The sequence below is a fragment of the Eulemur rufifrons genome, chromosome 30 (assembly GCF_041146395.1).
Source record: "Eulemur rufifrons isolate Redbay chromosome 30, OSU_ERuf_1, whole genome shotgun sequence".
Classification (NCBI taxonomy): Eukaryota; Metazoa; Chordata; class Mammalia; order Primates; family Lemuridae; genus Eulemur; species Eulemur rufifrons.
In genome coordinates, this window is record NC_091012.1 from 108,889,737 (window position 1) to 108,912,714 (window position 22,978).

The 22,978-nt window shown below is 36.1% G+C and overlaps 1 protein-coding gene and 1 pseudogene across 5 annotated transcripts in view; one reads left to right on the top strand and one right to left on the bottom strand.

The window, feature by feature from the left end:
- CASK (calcium/calmodulin dependent serine protein kinase) overlaps nt 1-22,978 on the top strand; it is a 363,551-nt gene that overhangs the window by 280,380 nt on the left and 60,193 nt on the right. For all 5 annotated transcript variants that reach the window (XM_069464106.1, XM_069464108.1, XM_069464109.1 and 2 more), the window contains 2 exons: nt 805-926; nt 20,781-20,858. In XM_069464106.1, coding sequence (XP_069320207.1) covers nt 805-926; nt 20,781-20,858 — 200 coding nt within the window. The remainder of the gene's footprint in view (nt 1-804; nt 927-20,780; nt 20,859-22,978) is intronic.
- Nucleotides 22,044-22,112, bottom strand: LOC138379297 (U6 spliceosomal RNA; annotated as a pseudogene).

A 22,978-nucleotide genomic window follows, 5' to 3' on the forward strand; every position in this document is an offset into this window, starting at 1 on the left:
GCTGATCATTTCTTTAAGTCTGTATGAATGACTTTGTTATTCCTCAATACATATCTTTCCCTGCTGACACTTGCCTGAGTTCCTGGTTATAAGAGGAAATTCAAAGAAAGTGGTGGCACTTCCATTTGCTTTGCCCTACAAAAATGATTTGTATTGAAATTTAATATGGTATTTGGCAGTATCAGTTAGTATACCTACCCTTTGTCTTTGTCTTTTGAATAAGAAGGGCCTAGCAGAATGAGAATGACTTTGGTTCTCTTGACTTTGTATGTAAAGGAATGGACTGGGATTTTTGTTAACTGAAGTTTGGGCCTTAAAAATCCTAAGATGCCTATTTTAAGCAGCGGGAGCTCCCAGTTGAAGGTTTTTCCTTCATATATACAGCTGGCTTTACCTCCAGTTCTTGATGGAATACACCTGGGTAAAAGGCCACCCTTGTTTCTATAATATTTCAAAACATCTTGGGGTCATGAAACCCATACTCTCTTCCTAACGTAAAACTTGCTGCACCAAGATCTTCTAATAGTTCACTTATAGTTCATGAATTTCCCTAATTCAAATAAGATAAGCTTCAGTTTACTTTGAAAAATGAAGAGCACACAAATACATTGTTAAGAACATAAACTCACTGAAAATACTCTGTCCTTAAATGGTATGAAACTCATTTAAGTCTGTCCTTCAGTGAAGACATTAGCCTTTGATGGTCTGATGTTCATTGTTCTTAATTGTAAGATTTAGATTACAAAGGTTAGCTTGACATTGACTTTCTGTACTGGCTGTTTCTTTTCTGTCTGTCTCCCTTAGGAGCAGTCTCCCAAGTGCTGGACAGCCTGGAAGAGATTCATGCACTTACAGACTGCAGTGAAAAGGACCTAGATTTTCTACACAGTGTTTTCCAGGATCAGCATCTTCATACACTACTAGATGTAAGTCTATCTTTTATTATTCTAGGTTTTTTCTGTAAATTGAATATTTAGCATATGTTTTTATTTACTTGAATTCCCAGATATCCATCATAACAATCCTTTTTCAGTTGCTTTAAGTCTTTGAGAAATGTGGAAAATCATCCATCATAGATTTATGATTGAAATAAAGTGTATACGTATAATACGAATGTGATATAGCCTAGCAAGCCACAGTGGAAAAAGTTTATTTATTTTATAAACTTATTTATGTAATGCATGCAAGCAGTATGTGAGTTTTGTTGTTTTTTTTTAAAGTAGAGCACAACCCTAAGTTACTGGAGTATCTTTATTTCTATTAGAAGAATCCATTGAGGTTAGCTGGGATTACTTTTGATTGCTTTAAACATTGTTTTAAAACATTATGCCTTAAGCATGGGTATAGGAGAGAAAAAAGCAAATGAGATATTGTCCAATGGGCTGTATTCCCACACACATTTCATACTTAACATTGCTTGGTTTCATAGACTCAATGTCTTTGCCTTAAAACATAAAAGTATATTCCACCATTAAATAAGATAGGCTTCACAGACAGCAGATTGGGTTACAAAGAAAAAAACAGAAGCTGACCGTTCATATCTGCCTTCATTTCAGTCACATTTTAAGTAAAATACATTTTCTCTTAGAGAACTTGGTTCACTTCAGCAGAGAAAACTCTTGGGTGATTCTGATGGTATTAGTATATGTTAATCTTTTTTACAAGAAAAACTTTCCCTTAATAAGAGAATAATATTTGCTTTGGGATACCTAGAACTGTTTGGTGCTGAGTAATTCACCATATGACGTATATGAAACTAAAACGAAATTTCCCACAATATATTCTACAGAACATTGCTCTGGGAGGTAGAAATGACTACTGCCATGGTGGGAAGGAGAAGTGGATCTTAAATTTATTGGTTAAATTGTTTATTAACTAAATGAATTTGGAAATGCTACATTCTTTAGTTTCTTTATATAGATTCACAATGAGCGTTAGTATATTGACAGCACTGAGATGACCTAAAACAAAGAAACCTGTTTAACTTTGTTTAATAGCATTTCTCAAACTAATTTGGGCACAGAACTTTTATTCACAATCCTGTCGTGTTCTGTTTTTGATGAGGACCAGCTTGGGAAAAGCTAAGCTAAGAGTGTTTTTTGTGTTATGTTGCAGCTTCATACTAAATGCAGTTGTAGGTATCTAATGGTTGCCTCTTTCCCTAAATTTGGTCAAATCAAATTAATCATCAGATTTTTATAGTAAGTTTGGCTTTTTTATATAGTGTATATGTTAATCAGGGCCAACTAACTCTGTAACAGGTGATCCTAAAATCTGAGTGGCTTAACAGAATAAAAGTTTATTTCTTGCTCACCTCACAGTCCAGCGCAGGTAGATAAGGGAGATCTCAGCCACACAGTCATTCAAGGACCCAGATTTTTTCCACTGTGTGGTTCTGCGGTCTCCCAGAGTCTTGGAAACTTCCACTGCATCCTTTGTACCCAGCCAGCAGATGAAAGAAGAGAGAACATGGAGAATCTTGGCAGGGTCAAGGTTGGAAATGGGCTATATCACTTTTGCCCTCATTCCTTAGCAAGTACTAGTCACATGCCTACCTAGCTGCAAGAGAGCTAGGAAATATAGTTTAAGAAATGTGCTCAGGAAGATAAAGAATTGGGTCTTCTCTTTCGTGTAATTTATCTTAAGTAATTTGAGGACATTTCAGATTATATTTATTTCAAATAACTGTTACTTTCCTTGGGCACCAAAAAGCCCTTGAAATTCATTCTATTTTGTGGATAGTTTCTTGCATGCCATTATCATGAGCTTCTTCATCACCCTTGTCATGATTACTATTACTGTTATGTGTTATTTGAAGTAGAACTTGACCTCTAATTGTTGGCTATTTAAATGTCTGTTGTTCACTGTCATTGCTTCATATGTAATTGTGAATTTCCCACAAAAGTCATACCCTTTACTAGAACTAGTGGGGTATTTGGAAGAAGCTGTGGCAGTGTGTGGAGATTTTGTTGATTTCAGTGTTGTCAATGGTTAGGTCATTGCTGAGTAGATTTACTGACTTTCTTCATATCCAGTACTTTTTGTAATTTAAAGGCTCAGAGAAACCCAAATTGGTTTTCAAAGTTGCATTTTTCTTACCAATGTAACAAGATATCTGAGCACACTAGGCTTGGGGCTACAGGGGAGATGGAAGAACATTACTCGTTTGTACACAGAGGAGAAGCTATTCAGACACAAACTGGACCTTAAACTGAGCCAGGCTACCACTTACTCCCAAATGCCAAACTTGTCAGACCTCACTGGAAACGTACATTTGGAATAACTGCTGCACTGTTTGGTAGAAATTGTCATAATTTCAGAAGAGATTCATAGATTTTAGTGAGGAAAAACATACTTAAATTTCTTTTGCATTCTTTTACGTTATAAACTTAAAGAAGTGCCTGCATTATCAGCATCAGCCCTGTCAGTGAAGCTCAATTTGAAGAGGAACTGTTGGACTGAACATAAACCATGCCCATTAAAAAGATGCAATATCTCTGATTTTTGGAGGCAGGTACTTCAGATGAACCCCAGAACTCTCCTGAAATGACTACGAGGCCAAGCCCTGTGTAATGCGTGTGGTTCTGAATCTCCAAATTGAGCCATTTCTTTTTTTTTTTTTTTTTGAGACAGAGTCTCACTCTGTTGCCCAGGCTAGAGTGAGTGCCGTGGCATCAGCCTAGCTCACAGCAACCTCAAACTCCTGAGCTCAAGGGATCCTCCTGTCTCAGCCTCCCGAGTAGCTGGGACTACAGGCATGCGCCACCATGCCCGGCTAATTTTTTCTATATATATATTTTTAGCTGTCCATATAATTTCTTTCTATTTTTAGTAGAGATGGGGTCTCGCTCTTGCTCAGGCTGGTCTCGAACTCCTGAGCTCCAACGATCCGCCCACCTCGGCCTCCCAGAGTGCTAGGATTACAGGCGTGAGCCACCGCGCCCGGCCTGAGCCATTTCTTAATGAAAGCTTAATCGTGAATAACATAAACCATCACTAGAATGTGCCCCCATACTCTACATTCCATAAATAATACTTATTAAGCTCATTTGACAGCTAAAACTACATTAATATAGTCAATAAAGTCAAAATTTAGTATAGTCAAACTACTAATAATATAGTCAATAAAGAATCCAAGTGACAGCTATATAGAGAAATCTAATCGTTTAAAAAAAATTTGAATACTTATGCATAAAAAAGGAACATGGCTATGACCAATTCTTAAGAAGAAGCTTTTACGATCTTAAGCAAAAGGAACAAATCTGGAGGCATTACATTATCAAACTTCTAGTTATACTACAAGACTATAGTAACCAAAACAGCATGGTACTGGTATAAAAGTAGAGACATAGACCAATCGAACAGAATAGAGAACTCAGAAATAAAACCATCTACCTACAACCAACTGATCTTCCATGAAGCAGACAACTACATATACTGGGGAAAGGAAGCCCTATTCAATAAATGGTGCTGGGAAAACTGTATAGCCACATGCAGAAGAATGAAACAGGACCCCTATCTCTTGCTATATACAAAAAAGTAATTCACAATGGATAAAAGACTTAAAGGTAAGACATGAAACCATACAAATTCTAGAAGAAAATGTAGGAAAAACTCTTCTAGACGTTGGCCTGGCAAAGAATTTATGACTAAGACCCAAAGGCAAATTACAACAACAACAAAAGTAAATAAATGGGACTTAATTAAATTAAAAAGCTTCTACACAGCAAAGGAAATAATCAACAGAATAAATGGACAACCTACAGAATGAGAGAAAATATTCATAAACTATACATCTGACAAAGGGCTAATATCCAGAATCTACAAAGAACTCAAACAAATCAGCAAGAAAAAAATGAACAACCCCATTAAAAAGTAGGCAAAAGACATGAACAGAAGTTTTTCAAAAGAAGATAGACAAATGGCCAAAAAACACGTGAAAAAATGTTCAACATCACTAATCATCAAGGAAATGCAAATTAAAACCACAATGAGATACCACCTTACCCCTGTCAGAATGGCCATTTATTAAGAAGTCCAGAAACAGTAGTTGCTGGTGTGAATGCAGAGAGAAAGGAACACTTATACACTGTTGGTAGGACTGCAAATTAGTACATCCTCTATGGAAAACAGTGTGGAGATTCCTCAAAGAGATAAATGCAGACCTACCATTTGATCCAGCAATCCCACTACTGGGTATCTACCCAAAGGAAAAGAAGTCATTTTATCAAAAAGACACCTGCACTCGAATGTTTATCACCGCACAATTCACAGTTGCAAAGATGTGGAAACCACCTAAGTGCCCATCAATTCATGAGTGGATAAAGCAAATGTGGTATACATATATATATATATATATATATATTATGGAGTACCACTCAGCCATAAAAATCAATGAAATAATATCTTTTGCACAATTTAGATGGGACTGGAGACCATTATCCTAAGTGAAGTGTCTCGGGAATGGAAAAACAAACACCACATGTACTCTCTAATAATTGGGAGCTAAATGATGGGCACAAAGAGATGTAAAGGACATTGGAAAACAAGGAGGGGAAAGGATGGGAGAGGTGAGAGGTAAAAACTTACCTATCAGGTATAATAAACCCTGTTTGCGTGACGGGCACATTAAAAGCCCCGACTTAAGCATTATACAAGGTATCCATGTAACAAAAACATTTGTATCCCCTTAATATTTTGAAATAAAAAAGTTAAAATGAAATAAAATTTTTAAAAAGAAGAAGCTTTTAAAACTTTAGCCATTCATTTTTCTTCCTTCTAATGTTCCATATACCATGGCTGATTTTGGATTTTTTTATTTTGCAGAATCAAAATGTATTCCTTTTTAAGGATTCTAAGTAATGACACCAAGTGGTATAGTTTTGTGGACCACGGATTAATTAAGGTTATTTAATCCCACTGAGCCATTTTATAAAATATCTTTATTATATTTATGTTTTATTTGTTAATTCAATAACACCCTTAATTGCTAAGTTTGAAGCCATAATTTTAAAGCCAACAAAAAGAAACAGGATTCAGTTCCTAAGGATGACTAAAGATCATGTAGGACTTTACTTTTTCTAGTCATGCCTTTAAAATAATAACAAGCTCAAAATTTAAAGAAGCGTTATTATTATAGAATTTGGAGGAAACAAAACTACTGCCAGGTTGAAAGAATTTACATTAAAATGGAGAACTACTCTGGTTCTTCTGAGGAAGAAATGCTTTCCGAATTCTAGTAAAACACATTCAGTTTCAACTGTAGTTAGAAATGGTTCCACAAATCTCTAAATATTTGCTGTCCAACCAGTTCCATCCTGGGACCCACCCTGATCCCATATGCCCTTGTCTTTTCTTTTTTTCTTTTTTTTTTCACCCCCCACCCCCCTTGTCTTAACTAATTACATCTACAAAGACACCTGTTTCCAAATAAGGTCATATTCTGAGGTTCTGAGTAGACATGAATTTGGGGTGGGGGTGGGAGGGGGTGGAGGGGACGTTATTCAACCCAGTACAGCGTGGAAAACTGATTTAACCTTGAATTAATTCTTCAGTTATGAATTAGTTACAGGTTGGAATTTATATGTGATACATTGGATGGTCAGTGGATGGATGAGTTTTTGATGAACTGAAAGACCAAAAGATTTTTCACATAAAAAGCATCTCACAAATATTATTTGGTAATAGTTAGTCTTTTCAATTTTTTGTAGAAATTTTCCTATTACAGAATAAATGTTTACTTTGTAAGTCAACAGTGTTTCAAAACATTGTTAAATGACACATTTGTCTCTCTCTGCCAAACTTTGACAACTAACTTTTAAACATTCGCTCACCATCTGTCATACCTCTGAACAGCTGTTAGCGTTTGTTACATACTGCTGTTTCCATAGTAAATGTGATGTGCCACCTAATTAAGATTATTTTTGTGGGAAGTCTTAAAATTATGTTTTCTAAAAATATAATCAGTGGTTAGATTAATAAAGCAATTTATTAATAAATTAAAAATAGGCCGGGCACGGTGACTCACGCCTGTAATCCTAGCACTCTGGGAGGCTGAGGCAGGAGGATCGCTCGAGGTCAGGAGTTCGAGACCAGCCTGAGCAAGAGCGAGACCCCGTCTCTACTAAAAATAGAAAGAAATGATCTGGACAGCTAAAAATATATAGAAAAAATTAGCCGGGCATGGTGGCACATGCCTGTAGTCCCAGATACTCGGGAGGCTGAGGCAGAAGGATTGCTTGAGCCCAGGAGTTTGAGGTTGCTGTGAGCTAGGCTGACGCCACGGCACTCTAGCCCGGGCAACAGAGCAAGACTCTGTCTCAAAAAAAAAAAATAGACTGCAGTAGCAACTTAATTTAGAAGTCTTTACAATATTAATTTTAAGTAGACTTTTATAATAGATTTAGTAATATTTTTAAATATTGCATTAGAAATAAATTGGTGCTTGGAATCCTCCATATTTTGTATGGCTGACATCTTTATTATAATTTTTTATTGTTTAAGGAGTTAGAGTTTTTCCATCTGGCTTGGAGTTAGCACTGGAAAAGTATAACTCTTGATTTACTGTTTTGCTTTTTTGAGATGACATTAAATTAGTAGTCATATTTAGAAGAGCATATTTTTAGAACCCATAAGTTTCCTAAAGGGAAAAAATGGAACTTCTACAATAATCTGGTGATAATGTTTTTGAGCTCTGATAATATTTTGGGCTTTGAGAAGTAAGTTAAGTACAATGTTAAGTGTGGATGTTCAAAGAGATTGCCAGTCAGGAAATGCCAAAGCTCAGTATCCCATGAATTTGTAGTCCAGTCAGTTTGTAGTTAACTATCTAGACCTGTGGTCCCCAACCCCCAGGCCCAAAGGGTACTGGTCTTTGGCCTGTTAGGAACTCAGCTGTCCGTACAGCAGGAGGTGAGCAAAGAAGGGAAGGATATAGCCGCTCCCCATTGCTTGCATCACCCCATGGCTTGCATTACCACCTGAGCTCTGCCCCTCCCTTCCATGGAAAAATTGTCTTCCGTGAAACCAGTCCTGGTGCCAAAAAGTTTGGGGGCCACTGGTCTAGAATAATAAGGCTTATCTGAGGACCTTCAGAGGATAAGCTACTGGTAACGTCTCAGGGTCCATACAGTCTTAAGAGTCAGCTTTGGCAAATATGAAACCAGCTGGGTAGTGGGCCCCTGCCTAATGGTGGTGGTCTTTGTACTACTTACCTCCTGGGGCTGTAGATTGAAATGCACTGCTGCTCACGTTTGGTTTGAGGGTCTCTTATTGCACTGTTTCTAACTAGATGGGCAAAAGCCCCTATGTCTGTTTCCATCTGTGTATTGAAATGTTAGTATCAGTGGAAAAGTACTATATGAAACAAAATACCTGAGTACTAGAAGTATCATATGTGGTGAATATTTTCAAAGTAGTTTTTCTTCTTTCTTAATGTAAATATCAATAAGCTTAGCAAAAAAAAAAAAAAAAGCCACTAAGCATATGGTCGTTTGTTAAGCAGCAATAGAAAACTAATACAAGGATTGTCCATTCTCATCACTTCTATTAATATTTAACATTGTATTGGAGGCTCTGGCCAGTGCAGTTAAGACAACAAAATGAATTTAAGGCATGAAGATTAGAAAAGAAGAAGTAAAATTGTCCTCTCCCAGAGATGTTATCTTGAATGTAGAATATCCTAAGGAATCTACAAAATATCTACTAGAACTAACAGACAAGTTTAGCAAAGTCACAGGATACAAGATCAATATACACAAATTACCTGTATTTCTATATACAAGCAACAAATCTGAAAATAGAATTAAAGAAATATTCACAATATCATAAAAAAGAATAAAGTACTTAGGAGTAAATTGAACAAAAAAAGTATAGGACTTGTGCACTGGAAACTACAAAATGCTACTGAAAGAAAGATCGATTTAAATAAATGGAGAGCGATATATTGATGGATTAAAGAACTCAGTATTGTTAAGATGGCAGTATTCTCCATATTTATCTGTAGATTCAGTCCAATCCTTATCAATATCCCAGCAGGATTTCTTTGTAGAAGTTAACAAGGTGATCCTAAAATTTATATGGAAATGCCAAAACAATTTTGTAAAAAAATAAAGTTGGATGACTGATTTCAAAACTTAATATAGGGGGCTGGGCAGTGGCTCATGCCTGTAATCCTAGCACTTTGGGAGGCCAAGGCATGAGGATTGCTTGAGGCCAGGAGTTCAAGACCAGCCTGAGCAAGAGCAAAACCCCATCTCTACAAAAAATAGAAAAATTAGCCAGGCATGGTGGTGTGTGCCTATAGTCCCAGCTACTCAGGAGGCTGAGGCAGGAGGATCACTTGAGCTGAGGATAAAGCTACAGTAATCAAAATAGTATGATGTTAGTGTAAGGATAGACATGGATCGATGGAACAGAATAGAGTCCAGAAATAAACTCTCACATTTATGGTCAATTTATTTTCAACAAGGTTGCCAAGGCAATTACATGGGAAAGGGATAGTCTATTATCTTGAGTTAGGAAAAGAGTTCTTAGATACGACACATGGGAATTTGGGAGGATTAAGAAAATGTTCTAAAACAAGATTGAAATGGTGGTTGTACAACTGTATAAATTTACTAAAAATCATCAAACTGTACATTTATAACAGGTTAATTATGTGGTTTATAAATGATACCTCAACAAAGCTTTAAAAAGTAAGCGAAATAAGAGGAAGTAATATATTTCCCTTTTTAAGAAAAACCAACTGTTGTACACTTTTTGTGTTGATATAAAGCGTTGTTGGACTTTCCTTTGGTGTGCTGTAGGTTCCAGTGTACTGTGGATCACATAATGTCATTTATAATGCATTGCTCCCACTACAACAGCAGTTGCAGTGTCTCCTGGTGTAGTTCGTGTGTCCTAACACCAATACAGCAAAGCTAAGCTGTCTGCTCTCTGCAGTGCCCAAAGCTCACCAAGAGGATCTTCCCAGTAGATTTCACAGGGCCATTACACTAAATTGAAATTTAGTTTTGTGGCTAAGAATTTATTAACTCTACTGACTCAAAAATACTAAATTTATTTTTTTTCTCCTAAGAACTGTTTTATTAACCAATGTGTAGTTGTGCCTTATGGAAGAAGTCCAAATTGTGTTTATTGTTTGAAAATGTTATGAATTACATAATTTTATGTATTTTTCAATAAGGAAAACACCTTCTCAGAGCAACTTGTTTCAGTTCATTCCTCCTACATTCAAATACATATTTGCTATTTCCAAAAGTGCACAGCTTTTTGGTAAATTTTCAACATAATATTTTGGGTTTTTTTATTATAGTAAAATATACATAAAATTTACCATTTTAAAATATACAGTTCAATGGCATTAAATACATTCAAGTGGAATCATATAGTATTTGTCCTTTTGTGTCTGGCTTATTTTACTTAGCATAATGTCTTCAAGGTTCATCCATGTTGCAGCATGTGTCAGAATTTCCTTTCTTTTTAAGCCCGAATAATATTCCATTGTCTGCGCATGCCACATTTTCTTTGTCCATTCATTCAATATTGATATTTTATGGTAGCTAATTTTATAATATGAAAAACCAAATTCTCAGAACAAGTCGGTCCAATAGTAGGGAATTCTGCCTTAGTTCCATCTCCACACAAATACTCTTTCTGGGTCCCAAGTTAGCTCCTATGTTATACATCTTTGTGAAAGGAATGTGTGACTTCACTGAAAGTATTACTGACTACAAGAGTCCCTCCTGTTCCCATATTTGTTCAGATGAATTAGTTTTTAAAACAGGGTTTGGAATTTACTCTTGAATACCAAGAATACTGAATCAGCTTGTCCCCAGTACCAGTGTTACTCATTGAGTGCCATTCTCTTTTTATGGCACTCCAGTCAACTTTACCAGAACGCAGAAGAATTTTCAAAAAAGCCTTCAAAATGCAACAAGCACTGATTCTTCTTTATGCTATTCTCAAGGAAAGGAGAGGTTTCTCCCTAGAAAGGAATGTGATATGCTCAGTTAAAGAATGTTCTATGGGGTAGCTTGCAGCATTCACAATTCAAGAACATAACTGCTTTCTTTTCTCTTTGGCCCTTAAAACATTATCTCATATTAATAAAACTGCTTCTGCCAGACTGTGTTTGTGTTGTTGTCTTTTAGCTTTTCACAGCATAAATTTATTTTTGTTACAGCTACTTATACAAATGCTTAGTGTTTACCTATGCAAAATAAAAATGCTGTTAAAAGCCAAAAGTAATTAAATATACAAAACACCTAATATAAACATAAATGTTGTTTTTTCTTTTATTTATTTATTTTTTTATGGTCTGGGTCTTGTTTTATGGTATCTCCTGTTTTTTCTTTTAAAGCAGCAGATTAATAGTGGGATATTTATTTAGTGTAAATATCATTTAACCATCATTGTAGATGCTTAAGAAGAGCATGTGTTAGGAAATGGGATTTTTAACAGTTTTTTTTAAAAACAAAAGAAATTCTCATCATAGTGAAAATTTTTCACAGTTGGGCAAACTCTTGTATTTGGTATTAAAAAGTACCCTAATTAAGAAGGTTTTATGAAAATCTGTCTATATCGTATCATCTAACTGGTCGTGTTTTTCCTCATGCTTTCTTTTTCTTGCTCAAGAATAGGCATTATGATTTGTTTCTTACAGAGCTTAATTTTAGAGTTATTTGCCAATTGAAAAAGGCCTAGAGAACAGTCAAGTTAGGTCATCTGAGGCCAGTGTTTGAGTTTCTCAGAAAGAGCTGCCAACTGACCAGAAATCTACCACACTGGCCTATATTGTTAAGCCACCAAAGGGACAGTCTTTATGGATTGAACTAGAAGGACAAACAAGTCTTAATTTCTTGGATTCAAAATAAATCCCTATAAGTACAATGTTCTAATAAGACTGGAACAAAAACAGCCCTGTACACAGACAAATAAAACATAAACCAATCAAAGCCCTCCTTAGGGATACTTTTGCTGTTAGGATCCAGTGTATTTTGCAACTCTTTCAGGAAATCTCGAATTGACCCAGATGTACTGATTTTTCAATTACCTTATTTGCTGTCAGAAGAAAACTTTAATAATGGATTTAGAGTAGCATATTACTAAGCCAGCTGGACCCCTTCTTAAATCTTCAAGTAAGGATATATTCCTCATCATGATTTTACTAAAACTTGATTTAAGGTACCATTTCACTGCTATGCTATTAGCCTAAAACATTCCTAGGACATCTGACTCAAGAGCATCCAGGAACACTCTTATTGGCCACTAAAAACAGTATACAGTCGTTCATTACATGTCCATTTTTAATTTGAGTTATCCAGTATAAACTACTCCCACTACTGGGAGTAGCCTTGAACCTTAGTCTAGGGAAAAATCTAAATTCCAGAGTGGAACTCCTGCTGCTTTATTTCAGTCACTAGATATGTGGATTTGATACACTTTTTTAGATGAGAAAGAAGTTTAGCTTAAGATTTATAAAATTTGGCTATTTGCATGTTTTCTGAACATTTGGATGAAAATTATCACATAGTGTAAATTGTATTGATAATGTACACAGAAAATGAAAGTATGCATTCCAAGTTGAATGCACTATATCTGTGCAGATGGAGAATCATCTGCATGATTAATATTTGAGTACTTTCTTCAACTATTTCAAAATTTAACTGATTTTTTTAGAAATTTTATGGAATATAAATTTTCAGGAAAAATAATTTTTGGTTGATAATAGGATAGGCATTTTTTTACCCCATAAAAGAAAAATGACCTGGCTGATTTAGATTTCTTTTTGTAAATTATAACATCCAAGTGATCATTTTTAGATTTGTAAGATGGACAGGTTATATAAGTTCTTCACAAAGTTTTATTGTAGCTCCTTAAACTTTTGAAAATAGCATTTTCAATTTTGTAATGTGCAAATATTTTCTCCCATTCTGTAGGTTGTCTTTTCGCTCTGATGATAGTTTCCTTGACTCTGCAGAATCTTTTTAATTTGATAAGGTCCCATTTATTTATTTTTGTTGTTCCTGTGATTACTTTTGGGGTCTTCTTCATAAATTCTTTGCCTAGGCCGAAGTCTATAAGAATTTTTCCAACATTTTCTTCTAGAATTCATAAGGCTTCATGTCTTAGGTTTAAGTCTGTTACCCACCATGAGTTGATTTTTGTGAGAGGTGAGAGGTGCAGATACTGTTTCAGTCTTCTACATGTGGCTATCCAGTTTTCCCAGCACCATCTATTGAATAGGGCTTCTTTTCCCCACTGTATGTTTTTGTCTGCTTTGTCAAAGATCAGATGGCAATATGAGGATGGTTTATATCTGGTGAAGGGCTGATAATTAGAATCTGTATAGAACTCAGGAAAATCAGTGAGAAAAAAAATCAAACAACCCCAAAGTGAGGAAAAGGTGTGAACAGAAAATTTTCAAAAGAAGACAAATGGCCAAGAAACATATGAAAAAATGCTCAACATCTCTAATCATCAAGAAAATGCAAATCAATACCACAGTGACATATCATTTAACTCCAGTGAGAATGGCTTTTATCAAAAAGTCCCAAAACAACAAATGTTGGCATGGATGCAGAGAGATAGGATCACTCATACATTGCTGGTGGGACTGCAAACTAGTACAGCCTCTATGGAAAGTGATATGGAGATACCTCAAAAAGCTACAAGTAGAACTACCATTTGATCCAGCAATCCCACTAGTGGGTCTTTACCCAAAAGAAAAAAAGACATTCTATAAAAAAGACATCTGCACTTGAATGTTCATAGCAGCACAATTCACAATTGCAAAGATGTGGAAACAACCCAAGTGCCCATCAGTACATGAGTGGATTAATAAAATCTGGTGTATTTATACCATGCAGTACTACTCAGCCATAAAAAAAATGGTGAACTAATACCTCTTATATTATCCTGGATGGAGCTGGAGCCCATTCTTCTAAGTGAAGTATCACAAGAATGGAAAAACAAGCACCACATGTACTCACCATTAAATTGGTACTAATTGATCAACACTTAATGTGCATGTATGGAAGTAACATTCATTGGGTGTCAGGCAGGTGGGAGGAGGAGGAGGGGATGGATATATTCACACCTAACAGGTGTGGTATGTGCTGTCTGAGGGATGGGCCCGCTTGGATCTCTACCTCGGATGGTGCAAAGATAATTTATGTAACCGAAGTGTTTGTACCCCCATAATATTCTGAAATTTTAAAAAATTAATTTAATAAATTTTGTAGTGTGTTTCCTTCACAATTGTGTTGCCAATCACACAATCTTTAGACCACTGTTAAATATACTGCTCTTCTTCAAGTTTGGACTATGTCATGTCTAATGATGCCAAAGATCTTTGAAAGGGCATTTTCATGTTGTAACATAAAGACAAGTTTACACATAAACTTAAGCAGGAAAAATAAGTTTTTAGATCTCAGAAGGTTTTCTCTGATCTCCAACTTCCAAAAATCAGCTGCAGTGCAGTAGTTGAATATCAGTTCCCTGTATTTTAGTATTAAATCACCTTATCCTAACATTTTGCTGGATTACAAATATGAGAAAATACTTGTTACATATCTGTTTGGTCCACTGAAAAGATATGACATTGGAACTTTGTTCCTATTCACCCAGCTTCCTCACAGACAATTCACAGAAACTATGAAGAAAGTTCTCAGTAAGATAGTCTGTGTTTCCAGAACAAGTCATCTCAATTCTCATTATTGTTACATAGTGTAATTCTGTGCACACTGTTATTATCTGTTTTATTAGGACCACAGACACATTTTTTTACATACTTTGCAGCTAAATATTTGACTCTTGCAAACTTTAATTCTTTTCCAGCAGGAAGCTTCTTCAGTGTCCCTGAAGTGATAAGATGGTGGTTGCTAACAAACTGCAATGTTCCCTGCAACTCTGCAAGCCCATGCTTTACAGTCTAGTTGCAAAAGTTATAATCTTGTCTCAACTAATATACATTCTGGTCCATAGATTTGTTTTTTTCTGTGCAAAAAAAGTTAGTGGGACACATTACCCAGTGATGGTTATTTTATAGCTTCTTACGATCCATTCCATTTTAAATGTTGATCTTGATAAATACTGCACATAAACTATGAGCAAAACAAAGGCTTCGATTTTGAGGACTAAGAAATCAAAATAGAGTGAGATATAATGGAGGATGATAAAAAGTGAAACTTGATTTAGTGCTTTGAATGTAAATAAAAAGTGGCATATTAGCAAATTCCATCATCTTTATGTTTGAAGAAGATTTGAATTTAATATTACCACCAACTTTATTCTGCTTTGTTTGCAACAACCCATGTCAAATGTAGAATGTGGCCTATTAACAGAACTGTGCTGACACTTCTTTTTTTTTTTATTTCAGAATATTATGGGGGTACAAACTTTTTGGTTACATGAATTACTTTTGTACAGTTTGAGTCAAAGTTATAAGTGTGTCCATCACCCATTTAGTGTGCATTGTGCCCATTAGGTGTGAATTTACTCATCCCCTCCTTACCCCTCCTACCTGCTTGATTTCCATTGAATTATACTACCATATGTACGAAAATATAGAATGCTTCACGAATTTGCATGTCATCCTTGCTGACACTTCTTAAGACAGAAAGATGAATGAAGCATGTCCATGTGGCTGTGTGTGGTCATATCTGAGTCAGTGCCAAAGACTGGCAGAGAGCAGGCCTGTCTGTGAGGGAGACAGTGTGAGACAGTCTGTTCCCCTTGCAGCTGTTCACATTTCCTTGTTTTGTCTTGGTGTTGTGTGTATGTGGGGTTTTTTTGGTTTTTTTTTTTTTAAAGTGCTGAACTTGGGTAACAGAAATTTCATTAGAAAAAGAGAGCAAACAGTAACAGATTCATTCTTGTTTTCCCTTTAGGGATAATTTATTAATGTTCTTCCCTCCCTCTTCCTCCCCTTTCACAACTCAGCTTTACAAATATGTTTGATTATCTTCAAATTTCAGGAAAACAAATAGCAAAAGGAAATATATTTTGTCGTTCCAGTCTACCTTGAATTTAAGCTTCTAGTGCAGGAGTTGGCAAACTACAGCCATCAGGCCAAATCTAGCTGGCCACTTGTTTTTGTAAATAAAGTTTTATTGGAACACAGCCATGCCCGTTCATTTATGGATTGTTAATGGCCACCCTCACATGACACAGCAGGGGTTGAGTGGTTATGACAGAGACCTATGGCCTGCAGTGCCTAAAATATTTCCTGTCTAGCCAGGATAGGATTAGGATCCGAACATTCTTTAACATGGCAAGGCTTACAATTGATTGGCTAATAGCTTTCAAATCATATTTATTGTATTTTTTTCTGTAGCCCATAAATAGCATTTTCTACAGTTTTTCCCCAAATATTTGCTGAAGGTATCCCCTGGCATGAGGCATTGTATATTACTGAACTCTAGTACAAGCCGAGGAGATCTGGAATGAGAAAGGACAGCATATCAACAGGCCAAGGTCAGGTTCCTGCTGCTCTGGCTATATGAGCCTGAGTGGTAGCACTTCACCTGACTGGACCTCAGCTTTCTCCTTTTTAAAATGGACAAATTGAACCATGTTGATATCTAAGGTCTCTTCTACCTTGAAAATTTTACGAAGTAAGTCAGACTTGAAAGGTACAAAAAAAAGAATATTATCAAAATATATTTTTTAATATTGAGGGAAATTTTTTAACTGCACAAGCAGGACCGAAGAGAAATATCTGGTTCCTAAAGAAACAAGCTAAAATAAGAATTCCTGCTATGTTTATTTTTATGGTACTATGAATTATTAAAAAATATATCTATTTACAATTTCTATGTGCTAGTTTAAATGCAATACTTCGTTATTTTTTGAGGAAACATTTATTAAACATCTACTGTGTACTCAACCCCATGCTAGGAGCTGTTACCTAACGTCAAAGAACTCAAGAGTCTGGTCATGGAAAAGAGAAAGAAGCACTTAAACAGCATGTTCTATAATCACGTACCTCAGACAGCCACTTCCTTCTTGGCTGTTAATGCCTTTGGTGTGGCAGGCATCCCTATGTTGGCTCTGTCCTGCATTGCAAACATGTGGCTTCTGCATTTTCAGTGTACTCTGCAGCTGGCTTCAGCAGCATCCCCTCAGCTCCTGCCCACAGCTGTGCCCCACAGCTCTTTACTTCTAAGTCATCCTGCCATTTGCAGGCAGCCCTCTTGGGCAGGGCTCCATTGAGGTGGCTCCAGCCAGGTTAGCTTCTGCAGCATCTCCTTGACTCATGACAAACACACATGTGCTTGCCCCAGTAGACATACAGTCATAGAAATTGAGGGGGAAAAGGAAAGTTGGAATATTATAGATAGATAGATATATATACGTGTGTGTGTGCGTGTGCGCACGCGCGTGTGCATGCGCATCTGGATAGTCTTCAACTTAGGGCTACTCACTGAGATCATTTCCAGTTGATATTGCTGAGGACCAAACTACTCTCAGGTCTCCAAAGGGATCAAGCCTTCATGAGTTTCTGAGCCTTTGGTTATACGTGTCTTTGGCATTTTTGAGCTCTTTGAGGTCAGGAACTCTTATCTTTTTTCATCTCTGTAACCCTAGTACATAGAACCCCACTGCCTAGTGCATAGCAGCATCTCAATAAATACTGTGTGGATGGGTGGATAGATGGATAATGTGGATGAGCCAACAAAGGTCACTTCTTCCCTCTAATGGTGAAAAAATGAGCCCATTCTTTACCTCTTCCTGCTTCAGTTCTAACTTGCCCTTTTGGTTAATGAGCCAGCAGTTGAGATTTACCGTGTATTCTTAGCCACATGGACACCATCTTTTCCATCCAGTGCCTGCCTTGAGAGCTCCAGTCCTTGTGCTTTCCTAAGAGCTGGGGAGGCAGAGCCCAGTGTCCCCACCTCAGGCAGAAGGCCCCTTCTCTTAATTCCTTCCCACTGTATCTGCCTTTCATATTAAGTATCTCACCTCACCCTCACCCTACTACTAGTTCCACTGAACTTTAGTTGAATGTGTGATTGCATTTGATCAGGCCAAATGAAAGGAGCAGAAGAAAATTTGGTCTGAGCACCTTCCTTGGAGCAGGACCTTGAAAGTATCGAAACTCCAGGCATCTGCATGCCACCTATAAAGTCATTGTAAGGCTAGAAGGGTGGTTCTCACTTTACCACTCTGTGCCTCAGTTTTCTCATCTGTAAAGTGGGAATAATAGGGGTAACAACCTCATAGCATTTTTGAGGTTAAATGAGTGAATATATGTTAAGGGCTTAGACTAATAAGTATTATCTAGTAAGTTCAATAACAGAAGCAATTACTGTTTCTATTAGTAGTACTATAGTTATTACTCTCAAAATTTAGCACTGGACACAAAATTTATTAAATACCTAAGGAGTTTATTAAAACATAGATTTCTGGACCTCCTTCTTAAATTCTGATGCAGTAAGTCTGGAGTGGGGCCCAAGAATCTATGTTTAATAAGCACCCCATCTGATTCTGCCACAAGTCCTCAAGAAACTACACTGTTAAAAGACCTAAGGAACTATACTTGGCATAGTAAAACCAGGCCAAAAATAAAGTCTCCAGTTTGGGGAATTGTGGGATTTTTGTTGCTTTGTGAGTAAAAATTGGTATCATTTGTTAAATGTTTAAATAGAAATGATGCCAGGTATGGTGGCTCAAGCCTATAATCCCAGCACTTTGGGAGTCTGAGGCAGGAGAATCGCTTGAGGCCAGGAGTTTGAGACCAGCCTGGGCAACATAGCAAGACCCAGTCTCCACAACAAATAAAAAATTTAGCTGGGCATGGTGGCGTGCACCTATAGTCCCAGCTACTCAGTAGGATCATTTGAGCCTGAGAGTTGGAGTTTACAGTGAGCTACACTCCAACCTGGGTGACTGGAGCAAGACCCTGTCTCTCAAAATAAATAAATAAATAGAAACTAATCCTAATCATAGTTGAAAATGTTGAAAGTAGTCTTAGTCATAGTTTTTGGTCAAGAAAAAGGCAAAACTTACAGTTTGCAGTGGAATTAGACATTATAAAGTGATGGTGCTGTCTACCTGTAAAGACTTGAATTAAATTTGCTTCTTTTTCTAAACAAGTTTATGATTTTTAATTTTATTCATTTAGGTTATTTAATCTTTGCTTGATCATTAATTATGACATGTCAGGTGATGACTAAATGTCTTTTTTAAGTATTACGTATTTTTTATTGTGATAAGAACACTTAACATGAGATGCACCCTTTTAACAAATTTTTAAGTGCATGATACAGTACTGTTAACTATAGGGACAATGTTGTACAGCAAATCTCTAGAACTTACTCATCTTCCAAGTCTTATGTGTTTTACATGTATTTCTCTATAAACTTATGATTTCTTAGTTTTTTGGTGTTTGGGTGTTCGGTTTTTTTACTTTTAAAATACATATATATATAGTATTTCATTCATTTCTATAGGCAAGTCTGGGAACCTAATCACTATTCATAACATTTTTTCCATGGGAAAATATAATCCTCACTGCCACATTTCAAAATTGGCAATCTTTAGAGCTAGAAACCATTCAGAAGATGGAGACTGCCCATGTATATTCTACAAGAATTTAGGCAAACTTTTGTAACCAGCCACAAATTACTAGTTCCCTAAAATGTTAAATTAATGTTGTAAACAGAGCAGCATTTTACTAGTTTACTTATACTATGTATTTAACCTCCGATTTAGTAGTGCTTTCTTAATGCCGTCATTTAAAAATGGTCCCTGCTCTATCTTCACATTGCTCTTGTTAGGCATTTTTATGTATGATGTGGCCCAAATATTTACAAGTCATAAAGATTTATCTTGCATCAGTATAAACAAATCTGACTATAATCTGAACAATGTTTACAGTCAGTATTTGACCTCTCAGCTAGCATTGGTGAACAGAGTAGGCAAAGAAAAAAAGAACAAAACCAACAACAAAAATCCCCACCTATTTTAGAGAAGTTAGAAAATAGAAGCATTCAGACTAGCCAAGGTCATTTTTAACTTTTCACTTTTCAAAACAGACTGATGACTATGAAACATTTTATATAAGGTAGAAATTAATATTTTAGTTATATTTATAAACAACAGAGATTTGTTCTCTAAAGAATTAAGTTAATGTTCTTCAGGAAGTTAAACTTTGGATCTTTTAGGTTTGTGGGTTTTCAAAAATGTGTTTAGTTTCTTTTCAGTATCTTCTCACACTATGAATTTGCAAAGTCAAAAGGAAAAAAGTTTATGTCCTTGACTTCTGCTGAAGGATGCCAGCACTGATCTGTTAATGAACAGCCCTAGTAAAACAAGCATAAACCTTTTGTGAGAACATTCCTTCCTAGAAGGAGTTGGGTTTGCCCTTTCCCAAGATTTAGGTTTCTGTGAAAATTCTTTCAGACGCGTCTTGGCCAGAAAGCATTCTTTCATTTTACTCTGTATTCATGTGATTGAAAGTTGCTTCTGTCAGAGGGAAAAAGCACTGAGATTGCCGAAATATTGACGAATTTAAAATGACAAGGAAATTGCCACATTGACAGAATTTTGGTCCGTCTATTTAAAGATGATTTTTTTGAAAAGATAATGAGTAAGACTAGTATTCTGACAAGTTTCATTGAACGATTAAGAGGTTATTAACAAGAGGATCCCACGGAAATCATCAGCCTGCCTTTTTAAGAGGAAAATATTGTTTAGTGAAATAATAAATATGAAGCTCTGAATTTTAGCAAAGAATTATGAGTGTTGATTGGATTTTCTTCTTTGGTTTTTAGCTGTATGACAAAATTAACACAAAATCTTCACCACAAATCAGGAATCCTCCAAGCGATGCAGTGCAGAGAGCCAAAGAGGTAAGTGATATATTTTGTCGAAGTATTTGGTGTGATCGCATTTGCTGCCTTTATTGAAGACATCTCTGCTGTACATTTAGAGGCGGTTTCCTTGGAGTCACAGTTTCACTCATACTCAGATTTAGTATTTCTAAGTTTATCACTGAACATGCAGAAAAGAAAAAAATCTTAGCACCAATATTGCCTGGATTTCTAGTTCTGGTCCTGCTGTGTAAACTTGAATTCATTAATACCAATTTTACTTCTCTTTTTCTTTTTTTAAAGAAGAAAGTTATTTTACTGTACGTGGTAGAAATAGACCTATGAAAATTTGAGTTGCTTTTTTAAGATGGTAATGTTTGAAAGTTAATTAAATTTCTGTAGCAACTATGTATACTAAGTTCAAACAAGTCATTTTTATAAATTGTCGATGTAAGTGGCTATATCTTTCACAAACTTTCTTTCACTTATATGTGATAGAAACATGACATTGCAGAAAGTTTAGAAAATAAAAATGGATCTTTAATCCCATCACTCTAACACAATAGTTTCCATTTTTGCATATCCTTTTCTGGTCACTATCCATTTGCATATAAATTTTTATATAGTTGTAATCAAAATTTATCTTTTTTTAACCTAACCTTATATAATAAGCATTTTTTTCATGTTTCTACTTGGTCTTCATAAATATAATTTCTAAGACTGCATACTTTTTCTTTGCTATTAGTAAATTATAATGTATTAGCAATTCCCCTATTGTTAGACACATAAGTTTTTTTCATTTTTTGATCTTGTAAGTCACTATGCAAAAAAAAAATCCCTTTAAAAAAATATTTCCTGTAAAGTGAGATTACTAAGTGGAAAAAGTATGAAAGACATAATCTCTTCCCTACCAGATTTTAAACATAAGATCTACACTGGAAAATAATTGTTTATTCACTGAGAAACGAGACCAATGCCATGGAGGCTGCCAGACCTCCCCCCTTGGTCAGGAGAGGAGCTTGGAAACGTTGTCCCTGACTTTGTCCACTAAGCACTCATTGAAAGGAATTACGGTATCACAGACAGGGGCATGAGTCACCACCCTATCTTTATACCCAAATAGATAGAAGCAGAGAGACTCTGGGGACAATTCTTTGTCTCAACTGCATGGTGAAAACCTGCTGAAGATTTCCACCTAGCTATGCTTAGGAGACCACACCTTTGTGCTCAGGGGCCATGCTAATCTTCTCTGTATGGTTCCAATTTTAGTATATGTGCTGCCGAAATGAGCACAGGAGACCACACCTGTATTTAAAATCATAGACTGTGAGAGTAACAAGGAACCAGAGAAGAGTATGTGGTTTCATCCTTTCATTTCACTGGCAGAGAAACTGAAAACATAAAATACACTAAGGAGAATCGGTTTATCAGTAAACAGTATGAATTAACAGCATAACCAGCACTTATTAACAGGGTATTTGGAAAAGAAAGAAAGCCTGTAGTTTTTGTTCATTTACTCTTCCCTGAGATAGTGGTTGATTAGCACAGAACATTATAGTTATGATCCTGAAATCTAAGCTCAGACTAAGTGACCTCACAACATGCTCTCCTGCCCCAGTATGACGCTTTTGTAAGGTTCTCACAGGTTGAGATGAGAGAGTCCTACTGGGTAGATGGTGGTGTACCCCTGCCATGCAGTCCTGCTGAAGCAATCCTTCACTGGGTCAATGGTTGGAATTCAGTAGAGTACAATGTGTAAAACCTCTCTGTGAATCCAGCCATCTGCCGTGAGAATAGCAGCAGGTGTGTTTACTCAGAAAAAAAAAATAGAGGCTGTCCCCGTGGGCTCATGTCCCATAAACAAGTTAAATGGGTAAACTCTTTTCTTGTGGGAAGGGAGAACTTTTGAAGAACAATTTTATTTGAAAACAACCAGTTTTACCTGTGCAGAAGAAATGTTGACAACTAAATAGTGAAGAAAATTTGAACGGAAAGAGAAAAGAAGGTTTTTTAAAATTGTTCTCTTGAGTTCCGTGGTATTTAATCCTAAGAGCCATTAGCAGAAGCATGGTTTTCTCTGCGTAGGCAGATGAGTATAGAGGATAATGTTGATCCCGCCAGGCATTTTTGCATTTTCTACATTACTTAAAGGAAAATTA